The 15,679-nt window shown below is 31.0% G+C and overlaps 1 protein-coding gene across 3 annotated transcripts in view; it reads right to left on the reverse strand.

Moving 5' to 3' along the window:
• Window positions 1–12,118: 12,118 nt before the first annotated feature.
• LOC145263095 (dynein light chain Tctex-type protein 2B-like) overlaps window positions 12,119–15,679 on the reverse strand; it is a 254,270-nt gene continuing 250,709 nt past the window's right edge. For all 3 annotated transcript variants that reach the window (XM_080119995.1, XM_080119997.1, XM_080119996.1), the window contains exon 5: window positions 12,119–13,147. In XM_080119995.1, coding sequence (XP_079976121.1) covers window positions 13,100–13,147 — 48 coding nt within the window. In that variant the 3' untranslated portion in view covers window positions 12,119–13,099. The remainder of the gene's footprint in view (window positions 13,148–15,679) is intronic.

Consider the following 15,679-nt stretch of genomic DNA (forward strand, 5'->3'; position numbering starts at 1 on the left):
CCTTAACAATATTTTACCGTAAATACTCGTTTCATAGGGAAGCATTTTCTATTTTTCCTGATGTTACGTATTTAATAATCAATACAGATCGAACTCTTTATACGGAAGAGTATAAGGTATGGATTAGTAAAAGGACGATTCCAATACTTTTCACGGTTCCGATACAATTATCGCTTCTGTTCTTTTTTTAAGGGAGTGATCACTTATCAAGGCTCGAAGGCCGCTCGAGGATAAGAGTTAAGGAATGCAAGGTGGTAGTGTAGTTGTTGTTAATGGTGCAGATTGGGTAGAATTATGATAATTTAAGAGCACAATTCAACAAGAATTTGTTTACATTAGGCTTGAATGTTACCATATTGTAGTCGGTCGGGAAGCATGCCAATGGAACAGTGTTCCACAGGTTGGCATTTCTAGGAAATAAGCTCTGTTCACGGAATATGCGTTTAGATTTAGGCACAAATAAAAAGTGAAGGAAATTGTTGACAGAGGTTGTAGTTAGTTGAGTGTTTTTGTGAAAGTTTGGCAAAGAGGGGCCATAAATTGGAGTTCAGACGAGCACTTGCCATGAAACTAACGATATAGCAATCTATTCTCGATGGCGATACAATTACTGATTTCGATTCAGATTTATTTAAAATCTCTGAATATTGAGTTATAGAAATTTCTGGTGAGTAGGGGTGAAAGAATTACTGTAAAAAGAAAAAAAAACATGATATGTGCATATATTTTCTGGGACGTAAAAATACACTTGTGTGGACGTGATCTATACATTTTAGTTTCAATGCAATGAATATTTTCATTTTTTAATCATACTAGTAGCTGAAAAATAAGTTTTTAATAAAAGTAAACAAACAAAAAACAATTAAAAGATTCGCTGTTTATTTATTTTTTTTTGGGGGGGGGAAATAGGTTTAATTATTTTTTCCCGATTCTGAGACTGATTTTGATAACTTAAAAGTCTCGATCTTTTCGATTCCCGATTCCGATTAATCGTCCCAGCACTTGTATTGATATGTGTGTCTCTTTTATTATCGCTCCTTTATTATGTGACTTCTGCTTATTTTCATTGCTGAAAGAGATATAAGGAGACGTTCGCTGGGGGGTTCTTGAAGGTTTTATTTTTGGAGAGAACTGAATCCGGAGAGAGAGAGAGAGAGAGAGAGAGAAAAATGTTCCTTTAGCTAATAATTTAGTTAACTTCTGACGTTCATAAATAAACATAACATTTGCATAGAAAGCAAAAATGTTCTTAAAAGAGATGGGAGGAAATATGTTCAGGGAATTGAAAAAAAAAATGAAAGGTTCTTTAGCTTTAAGAAAGATGTAACTGTGGTTGATCCGAAAACTGATGTTCCTTTGAGAAGCATACAGTTTGCCCAACGTGACGATATTTGAAGAATTGGTGGAGGATGCTTGTAGCTTTGAAAAAACAATTCTTTGCAGCAAAAACGGATCTGTCAGATGAAAAACTCTAAACTAGTAATTCATTCTCCAATAATATTAGGAACGTCGAGAAAATCTGTGGATATTTTACTTTGGTGGTCACGTGGTGGTCATGTGAAGGTCACGTGACACTCGATATACCATATATGGATTTTTCGATCGTGTCTTTTAGTAAGATCAAGATTGATTTTATTTTAGGAAGTAGTTAACCCATGCTTGAAGTATTGCCTGCTGTGGTTAGGTTCTTTTCACAATGACATGGCTCCATAGTGAGCTACAGATTGAAGAGTCAGAGCTGAGCATTAGGCTGGCAGGAGACAAGCAACTGATATCGATGTTATTGTCGCAGCGATGATGGCGCTATTTCACGACTACGATGACAGGAAGGTGATGCTGGCTAAGTGGTTAACGACGCGAACTGACTACCTGGGTGCGCCAAGTTCGAATCCAGTTCGTTCCGCAGAAATACTTTCACATGGTCTCTCTCACAAGTACACGATGTATTTCTAGAAATAATTCTAACTAGAAAGATATCAAGGAAACGAATGCCAACAATAATCATCTGATTCATACGAAATGAATGAATGATGCTCAACAACTACGATGACGACGACGACAGTCACCGCCCGAGCTAGTAGCATTCTCGACATAATAAATAACATTTGGTTTTAGTGCCAATGTTCTTCCGAGAAGACAAAGGCCGAGTATTCTTCATCTTTTAAAAATGTGTGATTCCGCCACACTGTAACTAAATAAACAATGGCGCACAGCGAATTACTTTTACAAGAATTCCGCTAAGACATACGAAACGTTGAAAGTAAAATAAGTGGAATAATACTAACATATCTTGAGTTCTGAAAGCAGCCTGAGCAAACACATCGAAAGGTACTTTCTTGCAAAGCTTAACCGTACAACGTCGTATTATTGATGTTTATTTTTATTTTATTTATAGTTTATATGTAGACATCCTCCCACAGGAGTGAAACACACTTGTAACCATAGGTGGTTTTGCTGTCAGAATAATAACTAGAGGATATAAATTTTATTTTAGACACCCAAAAATACAACGCATGAATTAAGTGATTAGTAGCAGAGGCGGGTTAAACCAATGGGCTAAGACCATTCTTTGAGATCAAAACAAAATTTATATACTTAATTGGTCAAGTAAGCCATCGTAGCATGTTCTGGACCTGTCTGATTAAATTAAATAAATTATTAAATTAATTATTAAATCATAGACGCCTTCTAGTAATCAATGAACCAAAAATACTAAACGGTCTGAATTACCTCCCTTTGACTATTATAGGATACAAATCGACCCAATTTAAAACAAAATTAACAATACTTAACAATATAATTGGATTTATCTCCCTTCATTTTATCCTACTTAACGATATGAAAACATTTTTCAAGTAGAATAACAATGAATCTTAAAACATTAAATAACAATAAATAGATTAGAATACTTCACCCGTAATATTATGCAAGGATTTATATACATATATCTTTAATACACCCATTTTATTTACTCTCGTATTCAATTAAACTTTGAAACTAAAAGGGTCTTAAATCCGAGCACAAATATAAAGATAATCTATAAACTTTACCTTCAACTAATACGAAACTAAAACTAACCGTAACATTTTTGCAAGGCCGTTACGGCCATAATATCGAAACAAAAATTTTAAAAATTAAGTATTGGGTAACAAAGAAATAACAAGATCTAATTTAGGAACCCAATGAATGGGATATATATTAAAAAAATTTTTTTAAATAGCGTAAGGCTCTCTGTAGCAATTGTCATGACTCTGCTTTTAAATAAGGATACAAAAATTAGGTGATATATTAATATTTAAATGGGATTTTCCGTAACCATAAAAAAGGTAGATGTTTCTCGCATGCCTTTCTATCTATGGATTCCCCTTCCTTCCTTCTCTTCAAAAAATGCTCCATTGCCAAAAGTGTGCTTATTCATAAAGTCTGAAGAAATGCTGGATTTGAAAATTTTCAAACGACATAATGCTTGAAATTGTCGAACTGGACATGGAAACAATTGTAACGTAAATTGAAATACACTTTTTATTGCCACCAACATCTTGTTTTGAAGTCTTATTTTTGCTTACACAGTATATATATATATATACATATATATATATATATATTATATATATATATATATATATATATATTAAATAGATTTCTTTGCTCCAGCAAGATGTAGTAAAGGTCGGAAGGTAAGGAAAAAAACAACTCCCCCAAAGGACAACTCTGGTTATGTTCCAAAAACAGTAAGATAGAAAGGAAGAAATAGTGAAAGAAATGAAGGCAGAATAATAAAAATAATAATAATAATAATAATAACGAAGGAAACAAGTAAAGAAGAAAAGAAAAGACAGAAGGAGAGAAAAGAGGAAAACAGAAATGGCGCAAAGAAAAGAACACAGAAAGAAAGAAAGAAAGAAAGAAAGAAAGAAAATGGAGGCAAATAACATGAAGAAAAATAAACAGACAACCTTGAAATTGATGGCAAAGAAAGAAAAAAAAGAATAAAAGAAAGAAAGAAGGGAAAAGGAAAGAAAGAATTCGCCAGTAAGAATAGAGGTATTCTTACTGGCGATCAGCTATAAACAAACCTCCATTTTTAGTAGAGGAGGTAATGCCTGAATGGTTGCATCTCCTAGAATCAAGATGAAATTTACCTCATTCCAAAAAAAAAAAAAAAGGGTTTATTTGTCCAAGACAATCCTTAAGTCGTCAAAATGATGAGAAACTAACCGGAACCCGGTTGTTTCATTGCTTCCATCTGCAGAAGATGGGGGAAAATAGCTCCCCGCGAGGGTGGAGCACTCTGGCTGATGCAAAACGAGCCGCTAACATACCCATCGGCAGTCCCCAAGCGATCGGCAGAAAACTCTTCTTGCAATCCTCTGCCAGTGTGAACAGGATTAAATTACATCTAAAAATGAAGTACTCCTGTTAAATGTTGAAGCGCCGCTCAGTGCACAATTCCTTGTCTGGACAGCATTCAAAATAGATTACGTAATATTGTGGGAGATAATCCGTCCTCTTCTCTAAAGCATCTTTCACACATAGCGACATTGCTTGTTGTTCAATAGAAAATGCTCAATAAGTTCGAAATATATTTAGATGCGTAGAAACATCGATGTATGTGGTTCTGCTCATCTGTTGATCTGCTCGCATAAATTTGAAATAGCATTTTCATTGGTCTGTTAAGCGCATTTTCGTTTCCACAGTCTGTCACATGTAAGTTCGAAATAGAATTTTTGTTGATCTATAACATTTAAGTTTCAAAAAGTATTTTCCATAGTCCGGCATGCTTAAGTTTGAAGTTGGCTTATCACGCATAAGTTTGAAATGGCATTTTCAGTGTTCTGTCACACGCAAGTTTTGAAATAGCATTTTAGTTGGTCTGTCAGGCTTATGTTTGAAATAACAATTTCATTTGTCCGTCATGCTTACGTTTGACATAATATTTTTGTTGATCTGTCAGGCTTATTCTAAATAGCATTTTCGTTAGTTTGTTTTGCTTAAGTATGAAATTTTCGTTTATATATCACGTTTAAGTTCCAAACAGAATTTTCATCGATTTGTCAATCAAAAATGTTAAATCGCATTTTTGTTGGTCTATCAAATGTAAGTTTGAAAAAGAATTTCTCTTGGTCTGTCATACTTAAGTTTGAAATAGCATCTTTGTTGGTCCGTCATACTTAAGTTTGAAATAGCATTTTCACGATCATATCTCACTTAAGTTTGAAAAATAATTTCTATTGGTCTGTCATACTTAAGTTTGAAATAGCATTTTCACGATCATATCTCACTTAAGTTTGAAAAATAATTTCTATTGGTCTGTCATACTTAAGTTTGAAATAGCATTTTTGTTGGTCCGTCATACTTAAGTTTGAAATAGCATTTTTGTTGGTCTGTCATACTTAAGTTTGAAATAGCATTTTATTTGGTACGTCATATTTAAGTTGGAAATAGCATTTTTGTTGGTCTGCCACACTTTAATTTTAAATAACCTTTCCTTAATCTGTCTCGCTTATGTGTGAAATAGCATTTTCGTTGGTTTACCATGGTAAAATTCTAAATAGAATTTCGCTGGTCTGTCGATTAAAAGTTTTGAAATAGTATTTTTGTTGGTCTGTCACCCTTAAGTTCCAAACAGAATTTTGTAGATCTATCAATTGTAAGATTAAAATAGCATTTTGTTGGTCTGTCTTGTTTACATTTGAAATAGTATTTCCCTTAGTCATTATGTTTAGGTTGGAAATTGCATTTTCATTGGTTCGACACACTTAAATTTTAAATAGCGTATTTCACTTATATTTGAAATAGCATTTTTATTGGTCTGTCACGCTAAAGTTTAAAATAGCATTTTCGTTGGTTTGTGACCCTGAAGATTGAAACAGCATTTCTTTTGGTCTGTGACATTAAAAATTGAAATAGTATTTTTGTTGGTTTGTTGATGCTAAAGATCGAAATAGCATTTTTGCTGGTATGTGACACTAAAGTTTTAAATAGCATTTTCGTTGGTTTGTGAAGCTAATGTTTGAAATAGCATTTTTATTGGTTTGTAGTGCTAAAGTTTTAAATAGCATTTTCGTTGGTCTGTCATGCTAAAGTATAAAATAGCATTAATGTTTTTTTGTTGTTTTTTTTTTTGTTTTTTTTTTGCTAAAAGCGTACACTGATTGGACGTAAGTTAAGAAGCCCTTTCTCATTTTTTTTTTCTTTCTTCTAAATTTAATGAAAATATAAAAATACAACTTTCGCAGCATTTGTCTGAAATGTGTTAAGGATTAGCCGAGTATTTTTCCCAGCGGAAAATGGCAGCCAAATTTGGACTGAAAATTCCGCTTTGGACGCGTTAAACTTTACTAATCTTCCGCGTAGAAAAAAAAAAGAAAAGAAAAACGAATAGTTAAAAATTTTATATTAACTTCATAATTTTTTTAATATAAAACGACCAATCTTTTCTATTATATAAAACATAAAATTAAAAATATAAAATAAAATAAAATAAATCGATTTGATTTGGGAACAGTAAGTAGGACAGCCCCTGACGTGATTGTTACTAGTTAGAACTTTAGCTAGGGATACTCCTTAGGGATACTCCTTATTGACAAAGTTGACTACAGGCCCCCCTTCCTATCTTTGAGTTGGCCTTGTGCCTAATTGTTTTGTTTTTTTAACATTTGTAATTTTTACATTTGCAGAAAATAAATGATAAAAACCACAAAGTGTAGTATCTGTTCTTACATATTTTGTTCTTCACGCGAGGCAGCTATCGTCCGAGGCGTTTGGCGACACATTCTCGTGTCCAAAACACTCTGACAAGCTCATTTCCTTTTGTTGCACTATTGTCCTGTTCGCAGCCCCCACTTTGTCTGCCTTTCTCTGCTCTCCCTCATAAGTGGGGATCTGAGCTTATAACAATGACCTTCGCGTGAGAGAGGGTCGGACACACTTTCTCTTTTCTCCAATTAATTTCCCACTCCCTCTCTAAGGTCTATCGCCCCCCCCCCACTTCTTGTCACTTTTGTCACCACTTCTTTTTGGCACCAATTTCGGCTCCCCACTTCGGACACCGTTTCAATAGTAAAAAGAATGTACGGAGGGGCATACTTACAATTAGATATTTATACGGAAGGAATTTCAGAAACATAAACAAATAGAATTTAGTTATCAAAACAATGGAATATGGACTGACCTCGTTATGTGACGTCAGAGAGGGAGAGGAACTAAAAATTAAAAAAAAAAAGGATTTTCATATATTTCGCAGAACAGACCAGTTAGAAATGAGTTGGACAGACAGAGAGAGATCAGAAGTTACAGTTTGGTCAAAGTGTTGTGAGATTAGTCGTAGAAACATTTTCACTGGTTGACAACAGGCAGTATAGAGACCAATGAACGTGAATATATGTTAATATAAAGGAATATAAGCTTGTGTCATGGCGTTTTCTTTCAGGGGAAGATGTATTCATTTCCAACACACGTTGTGTCTAGTTTCAGCTGCTGGTCTGTCAGGATTATGTTTGAAATAACAGTGTAATTATTCCGTCATCCTTACGCTTAAAATAATATTTTTGTTGATCTGTCAGGCTTATTCTAAATAGCATTTTCGTTAGTTTGTTTTACGTAAGTATGAAATAGCATTTTCCTTCGCACAGGAAACCAAGACAAAGAATAGGAAATAACTCCAACTCGCTTATCCTTTGCAGCAACAACATTTATTTCCTCATTTTCCAAAGAGAAAAAGATATGAACTCAAACTGAAAGTGTTAAGCATTTTTTTTTTTTTTGGCTTAACATTTGTAATTATTACGTTTTCAGAAAATAAATAATAAAAAACACATATATTTCGCAGAACAGACCAGAGTTAGAAGAGAGTTGGACGGACAAAGAGAGAGACCAGGAGTTACAGTTTGGTCAGAGAGTTGTGAGATCAGTCGTGGAAGCATTTCGTCTCGATAACTAAAGAAAATATAAGACAACAAAGAGAAAAAGATATGAACTCAAACTGAAAGTGTTATGCATTGTGTCCATGTGTTTGCTACAGACCAGTTTTTGAACAACTGTCTCCACAAGCTATTTGTTAGAAATCAGCTCTTTTTTTTTTTTTTTTTTAAATAAAAGCTTTGATTTCAAGCAAAAAACAAAACAATAACTCACAATTATGGTAGACTATGGATATAAGTAAAAATCAACTTTTTCTGGTTCCAAAATAAAAACAGAATACTGCTAAAAATCACACAACTTACATTTCTGCAGGACAATTCAAATCTCTTCTCGACAGGTTATGCATTCTAGGATCAGATTTTCTACTTTGACTCGCAAAGTTCAGCTTTGAACGAATCTAGTCTGGCATAAGGCATTCAATATTCAGCATTTTTTTTTTAATTTGTTTGGAACTTAAAGAAAAACAATAAACAAAAACACAACAATTTTTTTTTTGTTTTCGTAATTTAATAAATTCAAATAAAAAAGGTGGAAAAAAAGTTTTTTTTTTATAAATAACAAAACATAGCCAACAAAAGTTATGTTTTTTGTTTGTGTAAACAAAAACTAGTTTAAAGATTGAGAAACAAAGAAAACACAGAACGTATAATGTAAAGTAGTAAATATATAAATATAAGAACAGTATTAAAGACTGTAAATTATAATTTACAAGAATTTAATATTCGACAGGATACTCAGAAAGAAATATTGATTTCTTCAATTTACGCAAATTATTTGATAAAACCTTTCCCCTGATGAAAAGAACATATTCTTTGATACTCTACGGATTAAGTAAATCTTAATATCTCTTTTTGAGTATCCTGTCGAACAATAAATCCTTGTAAATTATAATTTACAGTCTCTAATTATGTTCTTCCATGACAAGCTCTATTTCATATTTTGGTTGCATTGAGCTTTTTATTTGGTTGGGATTGCATATAAATGTTACTACATAAATATTAATATTTATATTCTCTTTAAGTTTACAAGGGTTTTTGGCTTCTAAACTTAATTTTTACTTATTGCTTTATATATATATATATATATATATATATATATATATAAAGAGAGACTATCATTGCTCTTTATAACTAGGTACTGCAAAGATTAATGCGTTCATCAGAAAAGGATGATGAGAAGCATTAGGCTTTGAAATGCCTACGTATAAAGAGCATTTATAGTTCTTCTTTCCGTTAACGTTTTTCCTTATTGAACTGACAAATAAATTTATATACACCTATATTTATTTTATCTTATCTATAATTTTATATATATATATATATATATATATATATATATATATATATATATATATATATATTTAGTGGAGATGGTAATTAATAAAAACCGAAGAAAGTGCTCAATACTGTTGTAGAGCAAATATGCGTTTTATCTTTTATTACCGTATCTTTCTGTTAAGTTACATTATTGTTTCAGCTACACGGCCGTTTTTTTTTTTTGGCCGTCTGTAGCGTCCTCAGACTTTTACAGAAATGTTCGCTATTTTGGGATGAAAGAGTGGAAGAATGAATGAGGTCAGGGGGGGTGCGAGGAGGGCATTTCTGTAAAAGTCTGAGGAAGCTACAGACGGCCAAAAAAACGGCCGTGTAGCCAAAACAATAATGTAACTTAACAGAAAGATACGGTAATAAAAAATAAAACGTATATATATATATATATGGAGAGGGGGAATCTATTTTATTTACTTATAATATATACCAATCTTAATTTAAGAAGCTCAATGTAATTACAGAGCAATATGGTGAATGGATGACAGAAAGTTATATTCCGATTCCGAAGTTCATGATGTTGACCATCTTATAATTTGTTCCTTTAATTCAGTTGATTGTCAACATCATAAACTTTGGAATATAGACTTTTGTCATTATATATATATATATATATATATATATATATATATATATATATATATATATATATATATATATATATATATAAGGTTGGTACAAAAATAATGTCGTTTTTTGACGTAAATATATCTAATAAAAACGACATTATTTTTGCACTAACCTAATATATATATATATATATATATATATATATATATATATATATATATATATATATATATATATATATATATATATATATATAAACATATATATATATATATATATATATAGTCGTACACACACACACATACACACAACAATAACCGTATGTAAAACTGGCAACCATCTCTGAACTTGATTACTCAACGAACAAGGCGTGGTTAGACAAGCAGTACGAACGGACGAACCGGAGTGAATTACTAGATCCAATCCCTCCTTTCTCAGGGGGAACCAAAAATTGGTGCAAGGTTTTAAAGTTTGCAATAATTCCGATCTATTTATTTGTATAGGAAAAATAAATAAAAATTTCTAGACAGCTTTGCCTCCCATGAAAAATTTTGTTACGTTTTTTTGTGTTATATTTTTTTTTTAATTATTAACTAAAATATCTTTAAATATCTTTAAAATATTCATCCTTTTTTATAGACAGTTAAAAATTGATTAATAAGTGATCAATGAAATAAGTGTGTCTTATAAAAAATATAAAACAACACCGATATTTATACACGGTATCATAGTTAAAAAGATTTATAGGGAATGTTTTTATGGGAAAGATTAATAGGAAATGTCATGGCTAAAAGGATTTATAGAAGACCGATGATTTATAGTATAGACAAAAAAGTTTATATTATAGTATTTAGCATTTATAAGATATATCATACTTATAAGCATTCATAGAATATATCAGACCTATGAATTTATAGGATATATCATACCTTGGAATTTATAAGATATATCTTACCTAGAAATTTATAGGATACATCATACCTATAAATTTATAAGATATATCATACCTATAAATTTATAAGATATATCATATCTATAAATTCATAAGATATACCATATCTATAAATTCATAAGATATATCATACCTATAAATTCATAAGATATATCATACCTATAAATTTATAAGATATATCATACCTATGAATTCATAAGATATATCATACCTATACAAAGTTATAAGATATATCAATACTTATAAAAATTTATAAGATATATCATACTTATAAGTGTTGATAGAATATATGATGCCTCTAAATTCATAGGATATATAGCTATACAAATTTATAAAATATATAATGTCTACGCAAATTCATAGGATATATCATACCTGCAAATTTATAGGATATAACACACCTATAAATTTATAGGATATATCATACTTATAAATTTAAAGGATATATCATACCTATAAATTTATAGGATATATCACATCTATAAATTTATAGGATATATTATACCTATACAAATTTATAAGATACATCATATTCATAAGCATTGATATAATATATCATACCTCTAAATTTATAAGATATATCATATCTATGAAAATTTTTAGGATACATCATACTTATACAAGTTTATAGATATGATGTATCCTATATTATATATCATATAGAAAATTTATAGGTATGATATATATCATACCTATAAATTTATAGGATACATCATACCTATAAATTTATAGGATATATCATACCTAGGCAAATTTATAGTATATATCTCACCTATAAATTTATAGGATATATGATATGTATAGAAATTTATATGATATATCATACCTATAAATTTACAGGATACATCATACCTATACAAATTTATTAGATATACCACACCTATATAAATTTATAGAATATATTATATATATAGGAATTTATAGGTAATATATCACACCTATAACAATTGATAGAATATATTGTGCCTATAAGCATCAATAGACTATATATAATACTTATAAGCATTATATCTATAATTATTCATAGGAAATATGGTACTTATAAAAATTTATAGGGAATATAACTATATATCATAAATTAAAGCATTTATAGGAGATGTCATAATCTAACTCAGCCAATCAGAGAACAAGACAACCAATCTACTCCCCTGCCATCAAGCAAGAGATACAAACGATAGTATTGTGTTAATTCTGATTTTATGCTCATACAAAAGTTGAAGTTGGCCACGTGACCAAACATGGGGACCATTTATCGGAGTTCAGATAAAATAAGAGTATGACGGACAATGAGAAAGAGGATGGAATTTTGGAAGAATAATTTAACTGGAATCATTAAAAATCCGGGTTTGTTTTTTTTTTTGCTTTTATTTTGTCAATTTTTTTCAAATGAGTAGATCAACTCTAACGCTAACCCAACAGACAAATAGAGAGACAATACAGCGATGGTGGAAGCAGACGATAAATTGAATAACATTTTGTTTGAGTTCCATTTGCGTCAACAAACACACGTCATTTTTTTTTATAACTCTAACATTCTCTGGCAGATATTTTTTCTTTTATAATTCCTCAGAATATTATCGATTAGTCAGAAAATTTTCAAATTTCTTTGCAATTTTAAGAAGGAGATTCAGTTTTTCTATGTACGTTAATTATAAATTGATCTTCCTGCCGACATTACATTTTTTTTCGAATGTGGGGGGGGATTCATTTATAAGATTTCTCTTCGAGAACAATCTATGGCGTTCCTGGAGGCTGAGTGACAAGTCTTCCCAGATTTCCGGTACTTTCCACTATTTTCATTAACTTTTGAAAATTAATTTGCATTATTATAACAGCTATTTATCATTGATTTCTCCCTGGCAAGGATTATTGGCTTTCACTGGAATTTGGGTGGGCTTAAACCTCCATAAGGTAGTAGTAGTAGTAGTAGTAGTAGTAGTAGTAGTAGTAGTAGGTATTATTATTATGATTATTATCATCTGAAAATCTGGTTCTTAATCGAGAATAATCTGAGGATTCTCTCCCCCATAAATTTAAATAACAAAACTTTCCGTGGTGATTAAAGGAATGCATGGTATGTATCATTCTCTATCTTCCTTTATTCATCACACACACACACACACACACACACACACACACACACACACACACACACACACATACATACATTAAAGGAAGGAACCTTTTACTAAAATGTGGTTCAGCCACGGGAGAAAATATATCAATGGCGATAGAATTACGTTCTTTGGAATTAACTTCAACCACAATGGGAAGACTTTACACTCTTTCGTAAATGCCATCCTTAGAAATATTTAAAGTCTTTGTCTTAATAGTAGTAGATGCCAAATACCATTGCTACGCAAAATAAGGAATCCTGAAAAAAAAAAAAGAAAAGAAAAATACATTATTATATTTTCTTGTACATAAAAAAGAAATAATAATATTTTCTTGTGTATAAAAAAAGAAGAAATAATATTTTCTTGTACATAAAAAAAGAAGTAATAATATTTTCTTGTACATAAAAAAGAAGTAATAATATTTTCTTGTACGTAAAAAAAGTAATAATATTTTCTTGTACATAAAAAAAGTAATAATATTTCTTGTACATAAAAAAAAGTAATAATATTTCTTGTACATAAAAAAAAAGTAATAATATTTTCTTGTACATAAAAAAAAAGTAATAATATTTCTTGTACATAAAAAAAAGTAATAATATTTCTTGTACATAAAAAAAAAGTAATAATATTTTCTTGTATATAAAAAAAGAAGTAATAATATTTTCTTGTACATAAAAAAAAGTAATAATATTTTCTTGTACATAAAAAAGTAATTATATTTCTTGTACATAAAAAAAAGTAATAATATTTTCTTGTACATAAAAAAAAAGTAATAATATTTTCTTGTACATAAAAAAAAGTAATAATATTTCTTGTACATAAAAAAAAGTAATAATATTTTCTTGTAAATAAAAAAAAAGTAATAATATTTTCTTGTACATAAAAAAAAAGTAATAATATTTCTTGTACATAAAAAAAAAGTAATAATATTTTCTTGTACATAAAAAAAAAGTAATATTTTCTTGTACATAAAAAAGAAGTAATAATATTTTCTTGTACATAAAAAAGAAGTAATAAAAGATTGAGGACGTATTACATGGTTATACAAAATTCATATAGAATTGGTACACAATTATAAGACCAGATTTACAAGAACAATAAGGATAATGGCTTCAAATGACACAAGTACCATCTGCCTTCAATAAGTTTCCAGAATTTTTTTGTACAAACATTTAAAATTGTCGTAGGTTCTTGAAAATTCAGTATGTTATTGCTACACATCTTATGAGATGACTGACCAATTTTTATGAGTTTAGGTTCAAATGAACAACTACAGCAGGAATTGGAATACATAATACTAAAGCCTGTTTGCCACAGCTGGTGAATTTCAAAAATGCGATTTAGACGTAAGGACACTTTATAAGAACGATATGCAATAAAATTCTATTTTAAACTTTGAAAAAATGTCACAGAAACGTATGGAATGCTCAAACTGCTTTTGGACCATCTTGCATGAATTGAGCATCAGTTTATGAGTGGCATAAGAGATTCAAGGAAAGCAGGGAATCTGTAAGGGATGATGAGAGGTGTGAGAGGAGTAAGGAAGTCAGAACACCAGAGTTGATTGGCCAAATAAAGAATTTCATGGATAAGGACCATCGTGTGTCTATAGAGACAATAAGTGTACAGTTTGATGTCGATGTGGGAATTTTATGCACAATTATTTGCGAGGAACTGAAGATGCGGAAGATTTGCGCAAAATTTATCCCAAGAGTGCTCCATCCTTGTCATAGACTATTTGACCAAGATGGGCATCAAGACAGTTCCTCACCCTCCATATAGTCCAGACCTTGCACCCTGTGGCTTTTAGTTATTCCCTAAGCTCGAGAAAAACTTTAGAAGTTGTCGTTATGAGACTATTAATGAGATAAAAGAAGCTATGAGGGTCATAGACATGCTCACACAAGAGGACTTCCATGGGGCCTTCCAGAAGTTGTTGGAATGGTACAAGTGTATTGCATTACAGCCGGAGGAGATTACTTCGAAGGGGACTAGAATTTCATGTGTGTATTATCGATAAAAGTGCCCATAGGCAAAAAAGTCCGGAAACTTATTGAAGGCACCTCGTAATTTTAGAATTATGCAAGAAACTAATTAGAGAGAAATTGGAAAAAGAATGCATTGTTTCGCCGTACATTTAAGGAACAAAAGTATGTGTTGGAATGCGTAATGAAAAGTAATTCAGCCAAAAAAAAAGATTCTCAACGTTTCGGTTGATGTAACCTCCGATGTTCTTCAGATCATGTTTTTTTTTTTTACTCATGTTCACCCCTAACAAGGGGCTACCACTTATCAAAGCCCAGAGGTCATTTGATCATATGATAGTCGTCAGGATAACAGCATAGTAATTGTTAGTGGAGGAAATTGGGCATAATTTGATTATTTAAGGAGAAGGCTCAACAAGGACTTGTTTATATTAGACGTGAAGACGACCATATTGTAGTCAGCTGGAAAGCAGACCAGCAGAACAGAGCTCCATAGATGGACAGTTCTCGAAAAGAAGCCTTGTTTATGAAATTTGCATTAAGATTTAGACACAAATAGAGAGTAGAGGAAATTGTTACTAGTGGTTGTAGCTAGACAAGTGTTTTTGTGAATGTTTGGCAAGATCAGGTAGGCATTGAACTGTAGACTCTGAGAATGTGCTCCAAGGTCAATCCTATGAGTTTAGTATCTTATGTTCCAGTGGGTTTCATAACGTTCATGACATGTATACAGAACTGCCGAATCGTGCCTCATGAATTAAAAACTTTTATCCCACGTTTAACCTACGCCTGAACCCACGATTA

This window comes from Euprymna scolopes, chromosome 38 (assembly GCF_053919585.1).
Source record: "Euprymna scolopes isolate OS-2025 chromosome 38, ASM5391958v1, whole genome shotgun sequence".
Lineage (NCBI taxonomy): Eukaryota > Metazoa > Mollusca > Cephalopoda > Sepiida > Sepiolidae > Euprymna > Euprymna scolopes.